This window comes from Plutella xylostella, chromosome 9 (genome assembly GCF_932276165.1).
Source record: "Plutella xylostella chromosome 9, ilPluXylo3.1, whole genome shotgun sequence".
NCBI lineage: Eukaryota > Metazoa > Arthropoda > Insecta > Lepidoptera > Plutellidae > Plutella > Plutella xylostella.
In genome coordinates, this window is record NC_063989.1 from 9,795,642 (window position 1) to 9,813,285 (window position 17,644).

Sequence of the window (17,644 nt, forward strand, 5' to 3'; positions counted from 1 at the left end):
TAAAGCCAATGACGGACAAAACATGACATTCTGACATCATGTGACATAAAACATTATAATAAACTCCAAAAGTATCTAATTAACAACCAAACAGAGTCGTGCTAAACACAAGAAGTGGAACATGAACGCCTGACACGGCCCGTCACAGATTATATAGCAATTAACGTTTAACTGAAACTGTTTACTTTAAAAAATAAACTTTAATGTATTTCGTCTGGAGCGAACTTTGTTGAATTGTTAATTGCATAGCGCAAGTTTTCCACTTAGCGCCTCGCAGTGTACCCGGCAAGTTTGTGTGTACACTTCAAGTTCCTTGCCTCACCCCCTCTCGGGCCTGAAACCGGTACAGCAGAGGGGGGCGCGGAACGACTCCGTAACTTTGCCGCGCTTGACTTATCTGATCGTGGGAAGATTTAATACCTTTTAGATTTAGACGTGATAACAGAAGTAGATTATGTATGAACGGTTGTTGCCGGCAGATGTGGCAGGTTATTAATGTTAAGCTTATTTATTGGGGTGACAGTACAGGGTGGACAATTATCAGTGATTAAAAAAGTTGCCTTATACTAAAGCTAAATATCTATTCAACCAAATGTATTGAATAACGTTATTGTACTCACGATAAGTTGATATGATTTAAGAGTTGGTCCCATAATTAAAGGTGTAAACTTAATCCGGTAAATGGAGCTGCCTTTTTAAATTTCACAAATAAAATTCTACCCTGTATGGATCCTTATAGATATGAACGCAGGGTATAATCTTGAATACTTGACCACAATGGGTATTGAGGTACAAAGTATGGACAGAAGTACAGAACATTATTATAATGGTGTTCTGCAGGTGCTTTAATTAGGCATATTTCCAGGATTTAATGCTTTCTTGCTACGCTTATGACTTTTTAACGTCGTAGGCATTACTACGCCGTAGGCTGCTACGCCGTAGGCTACTACGCCGTAGGCCTCTACGCCGTAGCATAAATTTTTTACAATGAACACAAGTTTTAATGCCTTTTCAATAGTCAAACTGTTGTTACTAGGCGCTCAATTTGCCCCAATTTCTCCCAGCGCCCGACATCTCAATTTCAAAGATACAATTTTGTTCACTTCAATTGACGTACTTCATAGCCAATATAATATTTTCCTTTAACTTTAAATCTGCAATTGTATTTTAAATTTAAAGAAAACATTACATAAACATGAACCGATTACAGTACAAGCGCATCCCGGGCGCCGGGGGGGCAATACATTCATTTAACTGGCGCAGTGATCCATCACTACACTAATAAAGTTCTTTGAGTAAACTTCAATTCCCCAAAGTGGGAAATTTCAGCATGTTCCTTGTCTTAACTCAAGTTGGGAACCTCGGGAGAACTCTAAACTTAATTTTAAATTGATATGATAAATAGGTCTTAAGTAATTAATTTATGCGGACAGTGAACCTAGACTTTTGTCAGTTCATAAGTATTTGTAAACTTGTTTTATCATGCTATTACGTTTTATTTGTGATGGTAGTCCGATCCTTTTTTATGAGGTGCCGCACCCCGAGACAAAGGTACTAAAACTATTATGTTTTGTAAGAGCATAAGTTAAAATATAAGTTTTCCCATTATAAGTATGTGCCATACATTAAACTAAAAAGTTGTTGTAGCCTATAAATCACGATTAATGCACGTAACGTGTACATTAAAAGCTTTTTTCGTGTGTTTCATGGACTAAAAACTTATCAGACATATTAAACTTTTACAGTATTCACTTATTACAAAAGTTTTTCAGAAAATTGAATAAACCAAAGACGTCAAACCATCGAACTCTTCGCATAACAGATACTTGGCAAGTTAATTTAAAATAATATACTTACGTACAGTCTGGTGAAAGAAACCTGACTCGTCCCATGTAGCATTGTCACTTACTAAGGCATAAAACATACAGAAATATAAATCAGATATAACATTTAAGACATATACATTCATTTGATTGATTCTAGCCCGTACATACTCGTAGGATAATTGAAGTTTAAAAAAGACAACCAATCGATATAAAGTTTTTTTAATATTTTTATATGAAACGTAATTATCAGGTATAAAATAATAGGTGGTGTCTTATTTCAAAAATATACATTTTATGAATCCGTGCAGTGTCGTAATAGAGTTTTCTTTACAGCGTTGCATTTTAAAAATAAAATAGTTTTCAGGAGTTCAGAAAGTCGTTTCCCCAAGTCCATTAAGGGTTCTGTAAGAAAATATTTAAATATAACCACATTAGTATACAATGCATTACGTGTACACAAAAATCATAATGCATTTCTAAGTAGGTGAATGGTCATAAATGGGCATTGCCTTCTCATCAGTGTTTTGGCTGATGACCTGACCATCGGTCACACCGGGTCCATCATGATATTTGGACTTCATGAAGATGGGTAATACTATGTTTTTATTTTAGTGTCCTTTATATTATGTGGCCAGTAACAATAAGGACTAAAACTGGTAATCATTCCGAGTCCAAGCATCATAAAGTATTTACCGACCTCTTTACTCGTCGCATTATCACTGGCAGCTAATAAAGAGCATGCTCGTAAATAAAATCGTTAAACACTAATTGCCAGTCATTCACGTTGTGCCTTAGGGGTTAGTTTCACACTAGCGTTACCAACCTTACCACACTCATTAAGTATGTGTTACAACACTTAGGACTAAGGGTGTGTTGAGGATCTCGGCCTTTTACTGTGACATACAATGTTTGCCAAACTTTACGCAATACCTTTGGTACGAGTACACAAGGGTGTAAGTCACCCTTCCGGAAAATTTCACATACTTACCTACCTACAATATTTGGGATCAAATGAAGTTCATTCGCGGATTACGTGGTTCGGTATCAGCTGTAGACTCCCGTTTCGATAAAATATTAAATTGTTATAAGAAAAACTTACTAGTAGTAACATAAATACCATTTTAAAATAAATTACATAGATCTGTGATGAATACCTTTAAGAATTCAATAGAGGATAATATAGATTCCAATTATTCCTTTATCAAAATTAATATTCATACTTGATCTTTTTAAAGCCAATCAGAGGATGATATTAATTGAATTGGAAACCGAAACGTTTTAAGTTAACCGGCATAAAAGTAGAATCCTATTTCCATAGCCGTCTGTTACTCGTTCAATATTCAAAAGTAAAATTTAGATCTGAGTTCGTCCAACGTTTGGTCCAACAGTCGCCCAAGCTCTTACCCTAATAGGAACAAAGGTGTACGTTTATGGTCCCGCGGGGCAGAGAAATGAGCCTCGTATTTTGTTTTCTGTTAATGCTCAAACAATATTGAGTATTCCTTGCCCTTTGGTTGGAAGATATATTTGGACATAATGCGTTAAGGATAAGATGGATGACTTGAAAATACATTACACCGGGAAATATATCGAGATAATTGTGTTGTAAATAAATTATAGGAAGCGCTCATGTGTTCTGGGATTACCAATAATTTAGCCCTCACTTCTCATGTGTGTTTCGAGTTACCACAGATTATTGTGATCACAGTGATTATCAAATAATTAGGTACTTAGTTAAATGTGACAGTTACTGAGTTAGAAGCTCTAAAAACCTTAATCAATATTGCTAAATCTGCAATCTAAAATAAAACCATAAGTACATAATATCTTGCTTGCATTTCCCAAAAGACTAGCAGCCGTTTTTATTAAGGAAAATATAAATAGATTGTCTCAGTCAGTAAATAAAAATAGATACCAATACAAGCTTAATAAAGGAGGGTTTCTTAGCTGGAAGTATTAGTTCCTAAGTATGTGTATCAGTTTGATCCTGTAGTGAAGTGAGAGACACTCTCCTTGTGAGAGCTAATGAAGGTAGTTGGCTATGCTGTAAATCAGCCTTTAAACTTCACCTGCCTTTCTCAAACTGAACTAAGTGTGTGGATATGGTTTTAAAAAAAAAACCGGCCAAGTGCGAGTCGGGCTCGCGCACAAAGGGTTCCGTAGCAGCAAATATAATAAACTTATTATGTCAATAACTTAACCAAAATTACAGTTAAATCAACCTATCTCAAAAACTATAAGAGATACTTTGATCAAACCAAAAATCGTTGAAAGAGTTAATTAGCATGCATCACCTCTATTTTTTTTAGAATTTTATACCCCGTAGTTATAAAAATAGAGGGGGGGGGACATACTTTTTAGGTTTAAGGTTTAAGGTACTTTATTTCTCATAAGAACATTATAAAAAACATTCACTCAAAATGAGAACTTAAAATTCTAAATACTTACCTATTATTACTTACAGTCCAACTACAAAGTCGTGAAAACGGAAGTGGATCCTAACTAATCGTTTAAGATCGTATTTAATCGATCTGTTATAAGTATTTATTAAAGGACTATCTGTTAAAATCCATAATCAATCCATATTTTATTTTTAAAATGTATGTAAAAGTAAGTAAATAACTGATGATCCTAAAAAGTCTTAGCAAAATCGCACTCTTTGATATCAGGACTTTATAGTTTGACTGTAGTAAATTATACTTATTACTAAAAAACGCGACCAATGGATTCCCCACAGGCTGACGGAATCATGCCGATATACAATGCAACTTCAGATAATTAAAACATCGTAATAATCTATTCAAAGTAATGAAACCACAAATTTTGGTAAGTAGGTAGGTACTATCTACTATTTATAGTTAAGCTAAAACTAGTAGTATATAAGTACTTATATACTTTTTACGACTTTGAGAGCTGATATCTCAAAAACCGTTCACTTTAAGAAAAATGTTTTTTAGAAAACTTTATATCATTTTAAAAGACCTTTCCATTGATACCCCACACGGGTATGTACATCGAAAAAAAAAATTTCATCCCTCAGTTACATGTATGGGGGGCCCCACCCCCAATTCTTTTTTTTACTATTTAGTGTCATATTTTTGTAGCGGTTCATACAACACATATTCCCATCAAATTTCATCACTGTAGTACTTATAGTTTCCGAGTAAATCGGCTGTGACAGACGGACAGACGGACAGACGGACATGACGAAACTATAAGGGTTCCGTTTTTGCCATTTTGGCTACGGAACCCTAAAAACATTTCCATCGACAGCAATTCTATGTACTCGTATGTACCAGACGTACTCTAAGGCCATTTCTGAAATCGCTATTAAAATATTATTATAATAGTATTATATTACGTAACATTTTGGCTAATTACTTCAGGATTACAAGACTGCGGTTTATCCTTTTTTGGATAATTAAATTTGCTCAATAGCTCACCTGTCAACAAGAAACTCACTCATAAAACTCCACTCTGCATATTTATTTATAACCCACATTATGACTAGACAACCATATCCATAGCTACCGTCAAAAGTCTGTCTGCAACTCGTGGAAAGTTGGAGCACCTCTCCACCCCACTCTGCGTTGCAGTTAAGATACGTTAATTCGCTTACATAGCGCTTGCTGCTTCAGTTTTATACTCCTTGTTGGAACAAGCTGAGAGAACTATGAAATAATAATAAAGAAAGTTTTTGCTTCGTGTCTCACTATGCCACCTTCGCCTGTGGTGTAGGTAGGTACTTATTGAATATGTCCCTGCTGGTGAATTAATTGTTGTATCGATATTTAAGACAGAGTTAAGGCAAGTTTATTGAAACATTTGAGGAAAATCATGTATAGGTACCTGTATTAAATTTTATGAGTACATTTATGTTAATTAGCAATTAAAATATACTTGACAGTTGATATTTATTGGATATTTTGTATGAATTTGGTCAACCATCGAGTATATTTTGTACCTATGTGATTTCTCCTTATATACAGGTACTTATGTAATAGTGATTTTCTATTTTGATACAACACGACATCACAAATCCCAAGTTGAACTAAATTACTTAAAAGCGGCAATTTGCTCGTTAAAGTCTTCGTTTATGGAAATTCGTCCGACTTAAGTCAACTGAATGCTGGACGACTGAGCTGAAAGTTTAGTCGAGCTGAGCGGAGTATCACCCGCGCTGCATTCGGGACTGTTCGAGTACGGTTTAGGCTAATCATGGACAATATTTATCATGGACAAATCTGAATCATGCATTTAAGTTGCATTAAAAAGTTATTTGAACTTACCTTGAGGGTGATGTCATTAGACTTAGCTCCAATTTCACAATAGTCAATTAAATGATAACCAGGGAAAGGCTGATCAATTATACGCCATCTCCATATAAAATTGTTGACAGATGTGTCAAAAGTCAACCATTAATACCTATGGTTATGCTCTTACCGACTATGGAGAAATTGGCACTTAGGTAGGTACTTATTTCATTATAATCATCGTCGAATATTGTTATTTAAACAAAATAAATTTAGAGCCAAACCTCCAAACAAACGTCATTCTAACTTGGGTCTCCAATAAATCCAATAAAATACGAAAACTGATGTATTTTATTTACGAATGCATGAAATTTTCCGTCCAGTCGGCGGAAAGCGTTGCCACTGTTCAAGTTATCTAGACTCGTGCTATATTAAACGCTGTATCATTTCAATCCCTATCACTTTGCTATAAAGATCTCTCAGTACAGTTGGAGTAAAAATGCCTTGGACTATGTTAAAATGAATGATGGATGCAGTAGGGGGTCTGTGAAGGAGGTTCGCTCACGGGATCTCGCAAATCCTAACCTTTCCGAATTCAAACGGAATCACTCAAGATGGAGGGTAGTTTGATCCCGCGGTGGTAAAGTGAAATATCAACGTGGCTACTGTTATGACAAGCGAACCGTTCAATACACAAGTGGGTACCCACGTAAGTAGTCTTGCCTTTAACGTGCTGGTTGGGTTGGAAATGTTGGGTGAAGAGTTTAACTATATTTTCCGATCCATGTAGTATATGGAAATAGGTAGAGTATTTTGAAAGAGTTTTGTTGGCTACTGGTAGGCGACGAGTATTTGAATATAGGATGGATGTTGAAATGAATGATGGATGTTTAACAGGAAATAACGTTAAGTATACAGTTTACGTAGGTATATGACGAATATTGAAGTAAGTATTTTTTGGTTTTTTGTTATTGTATTAATTTGTCCTATCTAGTGGTTTTTTATATATATCTTTAAGTAGGTAGGTGGGTAGATACATGTTAGATATTTAACTCCATACTTGACACTGTAGCCAAATTAAAACCTACCGATATGACTTGAGATAAAACGCGTAGGCAGCAGCTTGTACTTCAGCAATGACGGTGCACATTTCTCGACAATGTGGTTCATGTTACGGAATCACTGGTCCGTATCATTAGAGCTGAACTGGATGCCGAGGGTGGATCAAACTTCTATTAATCTTTATCATACGAATCTTGAGACTCCCCCTATCTCACTGCTGGGAATTTCTAAGGGTAACTCGGTAAGTGAATTTGTATGAAAAATTCATGGAAAATTATTAGAGATAAGTAGTTTTGTGTGGAATATTTATGTTGTAGGTAGGTACTTACTTACTTGTGTGTAAGTAGATTGATAATGTACCTAAGTAGGTACCTTAGTAACGAATAAACACATTAGTTAATGTCATTAGTGAACCGATTTCAAAAATATGAAAAATTTAGTATTTACCACTCTTGAACATTGTCAAACTTACAAACCGCTTATTCATGAATTCATACAACTTATATACGTAAGTAATATGTGTTCAAAAAATGAATTGTGTGATTGACAAGGTACAAAAGTGTGTAGCTACCTACTTATGGAGCTGACCAAGTTCTCCAAGCTGAAAGTACGAGCTAAAGAACATCTTCATCAGAGCAGGTAACTTCACACTTTACTACTACTCCTTTTGTAGAGGATGACTACAAACATGATGAATCATACCTAACTGTTTGCCCCCTGGTTCTCCTCCCCTTCAGGATGTTAGTCTTGAGATACAATTTATGACTATGTCCCTAGAGGCGCCCTCTAGTTGTTACTAATGGAACTATCAAGGGTACTGAAAATATAAAAAGTTTTAGGTACCTATTTCTTTTTGTAATAATGTATACAAAATTACTATTTTATTATAGTGGATCTTTTCGAGTTCTTTGTCGTTACATTTTATAGCATCACTCTTCATTAATAAAGCATATGACTAATCCTTTCTCTGTGGCGACAAATCCTAGTTTAACTGTAGCTTTTGTAGCGTCACACTAATAAGAAGTAAAGGAAAACCTCATGAAAGGAAGTCTACACTGCATATCATTATGTACTAAATTTATTATTAACCCACCAATATACCCATTGATATTATAGCACAATTTGCGCAAAGGTTAAATTCATTTCAATACATATAATACTGAACTGATAGAATAATAGTCCAAAATAAATAAACCATTTATAACACTAGAGAGAACTTTTTTATTCAGAATTAAATAAAAACCATTACATCCGGCACTGATGATAATCCTCCACTTATAAATCATACAAACTGTTTGCTCTTCATTCTCTGTGTACTAGCACATAGATTGCTAAACAAGCCAGCACAGCAAACTGAAACAAAGGAAAAATCATTATTTTTTTTCAACATTGCAGCATTTGTTTTTATTATGTATAAAGCCCCATCCATACGCTTGCTGTTTCTCACAAACACGGCAAACAGCAAACAAAGTCCCAAACACCAACCACAATCACCGAACACAAACAGCCATCCACATGCTCGGCGAACGCTCATAACATTCCGAACCGGCAAACACGGCGGACGACGAGCTATTACTTTCGGGTTGACATATTTTTATTATATAAATTAAAGCAAGAGAAAGAAAAAAGGAAAATAAGAAGAAAGCAAAGACGATGGTGGGATAATAATAATAAAAAAACTGACTTCTTCTTTTTAATTAAGTATTATTTTATTTTATAGTTTTTAGTTTATTTGCAATAATTTTTAATCAAAAGTAAGATGCAAATGATACCAAAAAGTCCTACTAATCAATACGAATCATTCAAGCCTAAACACGAGGTAGTTGCTATATACCGTTGAGGAGTTCCCTTGACTGCCTTCCGTTTCCATCATCAGATCAGCTCAAGGTCACCATCATATTTTTTTGTTACAAGAACTATATTTATGTTTTTAATTTCATTAGAATCGGTTAATATGTGTCCAAAATGGAAATTCATACCCTGTTTTTACCCCTTTACCCACCCTTAGGGGTGAGATAAAATTCTGAAAAAAAATGGGACCACCTGGGAGCTCAACCCAATACAAAAAAAAAAGAATTTTTAAAATCGGTTCATAAACGGCGGAGTAATCGGTGAACATACATAAAAAAAATGCGCGCCAACGAAAAAGTGTAGCAAGTTGATACGTCCGCCTCCCGCAATGCTAGCGCGCATACTGATCGCTGCCAGACGTGTGGATACGTAGCGAACTGTTTGCCGAACATCTTTTGATCTGGCAAGAAAAACCGACACCGATGCCGAACACTGGCGAACACAAACACAAACAGGCAAACAACGACAAACACCCATCCACACGTCAGTGTTTGCTGTTTGCTGTTTGCTGTTTGCCATTGTTCGCCGAGCGTGTGGATGGGGTATAACATGATTACCATCTACCATACAAAAGCAAAATCTAGACCTCAAGTCCATTCTATGTATAACTACAGAATATATCATAGCAGAGCTTTGCCAACTGTGGGAGACCCTGCTAAACTATAATCATAAGTTCAAATATTATAAAACCCTTTCAAACATAATATTTATTTTTGTATATTTGGTTTTATTAACAAAAAAAATATTTTTTTTGTTTTTTTCTATAAAAGGCATCCATGCTAATCCTCTTTTCATATCGCTTTGGGTACTGTGGACACATAATCACTACGCAATAATTTGAATTACCTTAAATTTAGGATATTCATTCATGTATATTGTGACCATGCCAACATATGGTAGGAAGCCCCGCGCCCGGCCCACAACATCCTTCTTGGTCAGCCAGAGCTGTCCCTGGGCGTACAGACCCCGGTCGTCCACACTATTGTTGTCTCCTTTAGTCAAGAACTTTACTGTGCCATTGTTCCTGTAAGGTGTAACATAATACATAATTATTTTATATAGAATAACATACAGTATACATATTCTCACATTTATAATGATAATTTAAACTATCCACAGATAGTCCTGCTTTGAACAATTTTGCAGGTTTACAAACAAGACAAGTGCCAACGAATCTGCCTCAAAGAGGTTGGTGACTTACTTTTCATGAAGTTTTAAAACTCTGTGCACGATGGGAATGTCCCGCCCCTCGACTTTGAACACGACGATCTCCCCCACGCGCACCGGCTCCTCCGGGTAGTTCGTCAGGAACAGGAGATCTCCGCGGTGGAACGCGGGCTCCATACTACCAGACAACACCACCACTATGGGACTCTCGCTGCCAGTCACCACCATTAGACCCTTCCATATCATCAGCGCAGAGGACACTATCATACCAAAGCTCAACACTTGGTAGATAAACTGAAAATCAATGAAAAATCATGGTTAAAACAACCGGCGACTTGTTCACGTCATCTAAATAACCCAAACAGAACTTACCTGCCGCTTGTTCATGCGTTTCACATCGTCAAACAAGCTGTCCAACATCTTGTATAATTATTTGGTTAGTCTATTTTATGGGGTATAGTTAAATATTGGGTTTTATGGTTGACTTGTTGGTGGTTTGATTTATTTTCGATCCCGTCTCAAAAATTCAGACACTCGCCGAGGAACCACGTCAGGGATGCGTTGCAATGTCATCGATGGCAAACATGACAAATTTCTAAAACTTTTAATCTGTGATTTTGTGAATCGTTCATTCATTTTTAAGCACTGTTCACACACATCGTTTGTATAAAGCCAGTTTGATTTTGCGGCTGCCCTTAATTTTCTTCAGACCACAGATCACTTTTCAGATTTTATTCACAGATGACTAAATCATAACATGTCAAAATGATCAAAAGTTTTGGGTTGCAAACTTTTGTTTTGTCTAAGTTTATTTTGCTATTTTTCCTCATTCCATGGGTTTTTCCGCGATACCAAAATAAGTTAACTATTCATTGTTCTATAATACTTTAAATCACAATCACATCACAATGTTGAAGAATATAGAAATACGTAAATTGCCCGTTGGATCACTTTACAACATCGCAGATATTTTAGAAACCAATCAGGATTGGAAAAAAGTAATGGCTATCATACCAAAAAATCCTCAAAGTAGTGATTTTGAACCTAAATACAATAATGAACACATAAGGTAAGTTTTCACTCACTTATATTTTTTATAAGCTATTTAATAATGACTTAATAATCAACTTTAAATTAAACATGTATTAGATTAATCGAGGACCATTCCCGATCTACTGGGAGGAAATGTGCTGAAATTCTAATAGAAGAATGGAGTACTTCAGGCAGGATCAGACCAACACTCAGCACCTTGAAAGATATTGTTCTGAAGGCTGAAATTTATCGAGCCGCTGATGCCCTAGCTGCACTTTTACAAGGTAACAATTTTATTTAATTGTCATCTTGTAGCTTTTTATACGAATAGAAATATCATTATAAAAAATAAAGCTACTATGGTATACTAGGTAGTTACTCACTAAACCATAAATATAATTAATCATAATAAATATGTAAAATTAATTACAGAAAATGAACCATCAAGACCTCAGCATGGTCCAGCAGCCCAGATAGACATTGACATATCAAAAATGCTGGAAAGTGACTCTTTAAACAATTTCAACACCACCAACTCTGTAAAGAGGGAATACTTTGAGAAGACGACACAACAGCTACAGAGGCCTACCGATGAGCTGGAGAAAATGATTGGAGAACAACCCACACTGCAGATGAAGTCCGCTAGCAACATGATCGAGTTTTCTGCAGACATGAACTCAGCAGACATTCCTAACATAAGTGCACTTCAACCTTTGTCAAATAAGTCCACTATGCCTCTGAAATCTGACAGTGACCTGATCAAGTTCTCAACTAAATACCCAATACCAGAGGTTAATGTGGAAGAGCCAACTTTAGAATCTGTAAATATTCCACACTTCAGTGCAATGATGTCTGCATCTGAGATTGATAGTAAGACCCACATTGAGTCTACACAACCCAGTTATGAGTCAACAGGCTCACAGTTCACAGGTCCGGGCAGCGAACCACCACTGGGCTCCATGCAGTCAGTCAGTACATACCAAATGTCTTTACCCAACATAGATTTTGAAGAAAACAATTCATCCAGTGGCATTGACAGTCTCATTTTACAGGATTCCAATCTTATCCACTTTGAGTACCAAGAACTATATGAGATAACTGGTAAATTCTCAGAGAAACTTATCAAAGGTCCATATGGGCCAAGTGGGCGCATCGGCAGTGGGGGATTTGGAGAAGTGTTTGTAGGATTCCACCCAAAACATGGGCCTCTAGCTATCAAGAAGGCCCATAGCCATTTACCATTTGACAAAAGTTTAGCAATGAAGTTTTTCAATGCAGAAGTGAAATATTTGTCTCAATTTAAACACACAAATATTGTGCCTATACTTGGTCTGTCCAAAAATGGACCTGATATGTGTATTGTCTGTGAATTTGTGGAAGGAGGATCTTTGGAAGAAAAACTTGCTGCTAAGGTATTGACTGAAAGTCAAAGGATAAAGATCATGGTTGGAACTGCAGAAGGCTTGAAGTACCTGCATGGGAGCGGTAACACAGACCATGACCTGGGTCAAACAGAGTCACAGAACTCAAAAAAGAACAATTTTCTTCATGGTGATGTTAAAAGTGCCAACATTTTGTTAACTCGAAATTGTGTACCAAAAGTAAGTTGTCTTGCTAGATCCATTATTACAACAACATAGGATCTTTTAGTTTTAAAAATAACTTTCTAAACCTGTAATTCCATAATGAACTTAAATTATGTTTTTCTTCTTTCAGCTCTGCGATTTTGGATTAGCCAAACAATTTGACTCTACATTTATAATGACGTCGCCAATGGGAACTTCTGCATACATGGCACCTGAAGGTTTTTCAGGTACTATCACTCAGAAAATAGACATTTACAGTTATGGCATAGTACTACTGGAGTTACTAACAGGATTTAAGGCTATTATTGTGAATAGTAGTGAAACCATAAATATCCAACTTTATATTGAAGAAAACTGTGTCGACAACGATATAACACCACTTTTGGATCCAGTAGTCAAGAATTGGACGAAAGCAAATGAAATTTACGACTTATCCTTAAAGTGTTTGGAAAGGCAGAGAAAAAGTAGACCATCTATAGATGAAGTTTGTGATATTTTGTGTAAAACAGTACTGTGATAAAAAAGACAGTAATAGCTATTGATTAACATAGCTTTATTTTCTACAGAGAAACTTAATACATAGTTACATATTTTACATTAATAAAATTACTACACTGTAGGTTTCAAATTTGTTAACAATTTGTCAAACCTCTTCTTTAGCTTATTGTTTTTATTACAGATATCAGTTAATGATAATACTATTTGCTTTTCATTGTCCTTTCCGCTGAGATGAACTAATGCCTCAAGAAGACGCTCAGTTTCTGCAATATGTTTTCTTTCTTTGTCTTCTAGCACATACATAATTTTCAACATAATGGATATAAGTTTTGCATCTGAAGTGTACTTGAAACCACTCCAACAGTATTGAATCCATATTTTTAGACACTGAAAAAGTAAATAGGTTCATAAATAACATAGTTACATCTTATCTACATCATTCTTCATGTACATAATAATATTTATCCTATTTGATAAATTTAAAATAATTATATTATTATGATAGATTACCTTCAATGTATCATCCAGCATAACTTTTCGAATGGGCTGATTTGTACACATGTCTATATTTTCAACTATTATTGCAAACAATCTTCTTTTTCTTTTCACGCAATTGATGCCATGAATAGGAATGAATTTCTGCAAAAATGCAAAGTAAGCCAACTTTCTATCAAAATTGGCTTCAGTAGCCATCTCTTCCAACACTTTCAAAAATATGTTATCCATAGTGTCCACCTGAAAATATGTAGATAGAGAGGGGATATTATTCATCTGTATTCAGCAATAACTTAGTTAATTGATATTGTTAATTGTGTAAACACATGCATTAAAACAGGTAAAAAAAGCATTTCTACTGAACTTTACAGTCTCAAATTAATTTGAATCCCCCCATTACCTTGAATAAGATTGCAAACCTACCTTTTCAGTAGCTGGGAGAATCCTCATAAATTCCATGAAGCATTCCAAAAGTAATTTAGTCACAGCCAAGTCCTTTTCCCTCAGAGCATTTCCAAGACTTATGTAAATTACTTCATGATAGTTTCCATTGAGAAAATCTTTTTGTGTCTATAATTTAAAACAAAGCTTAAGCATAAGTACATTACTTATTTAACCATTTATATACATAAAATTTTATAGCCATATAAAATCTCAAAATTACCTGTGCCTTTAAAATGGTCTGACAACATTTTAAACCTTTCAGTTTATATGCTTTGTTGTAGTCATCAATGAGAAGCAATGAAATAGGTAAAATGGCAGATGGTGTAACTTTCACCTTATAATTCTGAAAGAAAAGTAGAATATTATTAAATAACAATGATTATATTTTCTTTGTCAGTAACAACAGCAACATATCATATTATATTAATATTAATGTAAATTTGGATTGATCCCTGGCAAAAGTTTATGTTGTAGGTATTTTATAACAAAAATAGCAAACTTACCGCAAGACTCTCAATCAAAAGACAGTAAACTTCAACAAGGCTGGGATAGTGTTTAAATTCTTGGATGGTCAGTTTACTGTGCAGTTTGGCTAAGCAGAGATCAAACAGTGTTTGTGTGGGGAATGGAGTAATAACAGATTTTAAAATATCATCTATAGATATTAGGTAAAGACTTTCGAATCCACTATTGAGAGACTTTGAAAAGTTCATGCTCTCTTCAGTATTCCACTCTCCTTTGCTTTGTAATTCTTTAGACAACAAAATTAGTGAAGATAGTATGTCATTTGATAAATTGCTATTGTCTTTCAGATCTACAGTTTTGAATAATTCCTGCAACGCTGAAATGTTTGTGGACAAGTGTTGTTGCCGAATAGTAAATTCATAATGTGTATCGGATTCCTCTACACTTTTAGACAGTTTTCGTAGCATAGAACTTTCAACCACAAGTTTCAGATTAGATTTTATGTCTTCATCCATTTTTATATTTCTTTTCCACTCTTAAATTTGATCAAGAAACCTATTTGTATTCAGAAAGACGAGAACTTTATTTTATTTACAGACAGAAAAACAACATTTTCACTCAATTTCCACCAAACTTAATTATTGACATTGACAACATTCTGACACTGACATTTGGTATCGATTTGCATACAAACATACCCCACAACGTAATTAGAAGTAAACTTAATGTAAACCTGTTCTTCTTTAATATATCTATCATCATGATTATAATTATATACGTAAAATAAATGAGGCGTTTGTTAAAAAGAAAAAAAAGTTCCTTTTTGGAGAAATAGATGGCATTGTCTAGGGTTGTTCCAACTGTCAAACCCTCAGAACACACTCAGATCACATGTTATTCTGTGAGGCTAACGAAATGTGAAAGTGACGTAGGTAGGTAGTATTGTAGTATTATTTTCTCTATGATGATAATATATCATGTTATGTAACAATGGTTAATTTACATTACCGCGAATGATTTAACTTACTTACGTGAATGAAAATCACTTGGTATGAAATGATCTGAACACAACCATGATTCTTTTCGCAGTTTCCAATCAATTTTTCGCACATTTATCCGAGTCGCCTTAATCCATTGTTGCGCCTGGCTTTCATCATTTGGAAATTTATGATGTCCTTTATTTTTACAAGTTGCGACGGCACACATTCTCATCTTGTCTTGTAAGTATTTCTTTGGGATCTTATTTAGGATCATACAATAAATAAAAATAGAAAATCAGTTCTCGCACGCAGCACCCGTTCAAACGGCGCGGGTAGAACTATTCACAGAATACTTAGCACTATCCCAAGCCACATGCAGTCTGAGCCTCGGAAGGATGGCTCGCGCTACCACCCGACATTTAATCACAACTAGTGAGTTCTTATTCTGAGTTTAGTACTCTTTGCTCTCTATGTAATTTTTGACAGTTGGTACACTGCGTTTTCACGCCATCTATCGGCATACCCAAAAGCTCAAATGACAGCTGTCAAGGAAAACGGCTCATTTAACTACTTAACTTTTACCTACTAAACTATCTATATATTTTACAAATAAAAAAGATAATAATATAAAATACTTATAATAATATCCTGGCCTGGAAATATTCTACCCTTAATAAACAGGAGTTTATCAAAGGTAGAATATTTCTTTTAGTTCGCTGCCGTCGCCTGGGATGGTTCCGAGGAGGCTGGCAGCGTTCCCTCTCTGTATAGCCAGGCTGATGCGCTGGCTGAGATAGCTGCCAGCCCTCTGGTCCCTTGATACCTCGACCAGGCGCGACGAAAGTTCTTTTACTAGTCGTCGCGCTTCGGGTCCCCAGGGCCCCAGGGTCTCAACCCCAAACGGCACAAATATGTAGCTGTCAGACAGACCGTTGTATTTGCGCCGTTTGAGGTTTTCTGCAGCAGCCGCCGCCGTGCCCGCCGCCGCGGCACTACCCTGGATGTGGGAGGGGGCCACTGTGTCGGTGCATGTGGCGTCCCAGACTAGGCATTTCCCGTACTTCCAGGGCATTACGGTCATACCGTCGGGCCTCTTCCCGTCGTCTCTCGCCAGGCCGGTTGGCTCCAGAATGGCGGGGATTCCGGCGCTCGCAAAGGCCCGACGTATGACGTCGTTAAGGGCCGCGTGGCGGGGTAATCGGCCGGCACTCCGCTGACAGGAGAGGCCGTGGTGGCCTAGCTGGTCGACGGGGTCCCCGCAACGGCAGCGATGTGGCTCGTTGGTCTTACAGCCTAGTCTCAAACAGACAGAAAGGTTAAAAGTGTTGCGGTCCAGCAGTGTGCCCACACTCGCAGATGGAAGGGCCCTCAACCAATGTCCCGACTCCGGTTCGGCAGAAGCCACGAGGCGGGCGCGGTCTGCAGGGCTGGTGGCAGTTTCTAAGAGATTTTCCTGAACCTGCCTGCAGATCGGCTCGTCCCACAGTCTCTGGGATTCCGGTAGTCGAGGGACATCTTGTTGTGGGCCGGCGATATCTGACCAGGCGCTCCTGGCCTCGGCCAAGTAGGTGACCTCTGCATCGCCAAGCGATGGGTAAATTATCTTTCCGTAGAGGCCAGCCGTACTGTGTGCCGAGGACAGGAACGCCGGGAGGGCCACACTGGACGCCGAGCGGATGCCCAGGCCGCCGAACCGTATCGGCAGCGATGCCTGGGCCCAGCTGCGGTTATCCAGTTGGCAATTTAGGATTTCGGTTAATATGTTTCTGATCATCGCATCCAAATTATTAAGTAAATTTTGGTGTCTCCAAATAGGTGAACATCGCAGTACATATGTAAATTTTGGAACGAAAAGACAGTATCTGATGATTACCAGGGCGATTTGCGGATTAATTTGTACCAGCCGATGCGATGATTCCTGGAATTTTGTGATTTCATCGTCAATATATTTGGGAATCGATTCGTCAAGAACTGGGGATCCGAGG

The 17,644-nt window shown here is 36.7% G+C and overlaps 3 protein-coding genes across 3 annotated transcripts; 1 reads left to right on the forward strand and 2 right to left on the reverse strand.

Moving 5' to 3' along the window:
• Positions 1-8,338: 8,338 nt before the first annotated feature.
• Positions 8,339-10,727, reverse strand: LOC105383357 (signal peptidase complex catalytic subunit SEC11A). The gene is made up of 4 exons (XM_011553429.3): positions 10,532-10,727; positions 10,194-10,453; positions 9,839-10,016; positions 8,339-8,494 (listed from the first exon to the last, which is right to left on the reverse strand). The coding sequence occupies exons 1-4, from the start codon at positions 10,577-10,579 to the stop codon at positions 8,444-8,446; spliced, it is 537 nt and encodes a 178-aa protein (XP_011551731.1). The 5' UTR covers positions 10,580-10,727; the 3' UTR covers positions 8,339-8,443.
• A 182-nt stretch (positions 10,728-10,909) lies between these two features.
• LOC105383258 (interleukin-1 receptor-associated kinase 4) lies at positions 10,910-13,475 on the forward strand. Its single transcript, XM_011553325.3, has 4 exons — positions 10,910-11,228; positions 11,309-11,475; positions 11,624-12,792; positions 12,908-13,475. Exons 1-4 carry the CDS (start codon positions 11,068-11,070, stop codon positions 13,292-13,294), a joined length of 1,884 nt encoding a protein of 627 aa, XP_011551627.3. The 5' UTR covers positions 10,910-11,067; the 3' UTR covers positions 13,295-13,475.
• On the reverse strand, positions 13,314-15,327 carry LOC105383168. The gene is made up of 5 exons (XM_011553224.3): positions 14,718-15,327; positions 14,435-14,557; positions 14,194-14,340; positions 13,786-14,010; positions 13,314-13,662 (listed from the first exon to the last, which is right to left on the reverse strand). Exons 1-5 carry the CDS (start codon positions 15,192-15,194, stop codon positions 13,387-13,389), a joined length of 1,248 nt encoding a protein of 415 aa, XP_011551526.3. The 5' UTR covers positions 15,195-15,327; the 3' UTR covers positions 13,314-13,386.
• Between the last annotated feature and the right edge of the window lie 2,317 nt (positions 15,328-17,644).

Bases quoted from the DNA above. Each gene is read 5' to 3' on its own strand.
- LOC105383357 (XM_011553429.3), bottom strand. From the start codon at position 10,579: ATGTTGGACAGCTTGTTTGACGATGTGAAACGCATGAACAAGCGGCAG. The intron at 10,454-10,531 runs GTAAGTTCTGTT...ATTGATTTTCAG, and splicing joins AACGCATGAACAAGCGGCAG to TTTATCTACCAAGTGTTGAG. The intron at 10,017-10,193 runs GTAAGTCACCAA...TACACCTTACAG, and splicing joins GTTTTAAAACTTCATGAAAA to GAACAATGGCACAGTAAAGT.
- LOC105383258 (XM_011553325.3), top strand. From the start codon at position 11,068: ATGTTGAAGAATATAGAAATACGTAAATTGCCCGTTGGATCACTTTAC. The intron at 11,229-11,308 runs GTAAGTTTTCAC...AACATGTATTAG, and splicing joins TACAATAATGAACACATAAG to ATTAATCGAGGACCATTCCC. The intron at 11,476-11,623 runs GTAACAATTTTA...AATTAATTACAG, and splicing joins CCTAGCTGCACTTTTACAAG to AAAATGAACCATCAAGACCT.
- LOC105383168 (XM_011553224.3), bottom strand. From the start codon at position 15,194: ATGGATGAAGACATAAAATCTAATCTGAAACTTGTGGTTGAAAGTTCT. The intron at 14,558-14,717 runs GTAAGTTTGCTA...CTTTTCTTTCAG, and splicing joins TTTTGATTGAGAGTCTTGCG to AATTATAAGGTGAAAGTTAC. The intron at 14,011-14,193 runs GTAGGTTTGCAA...ACATATTTTCAG, and splicing joins TTCTCCCAGCTACTGAAAAG to GTGGACACTATGGATAACAT.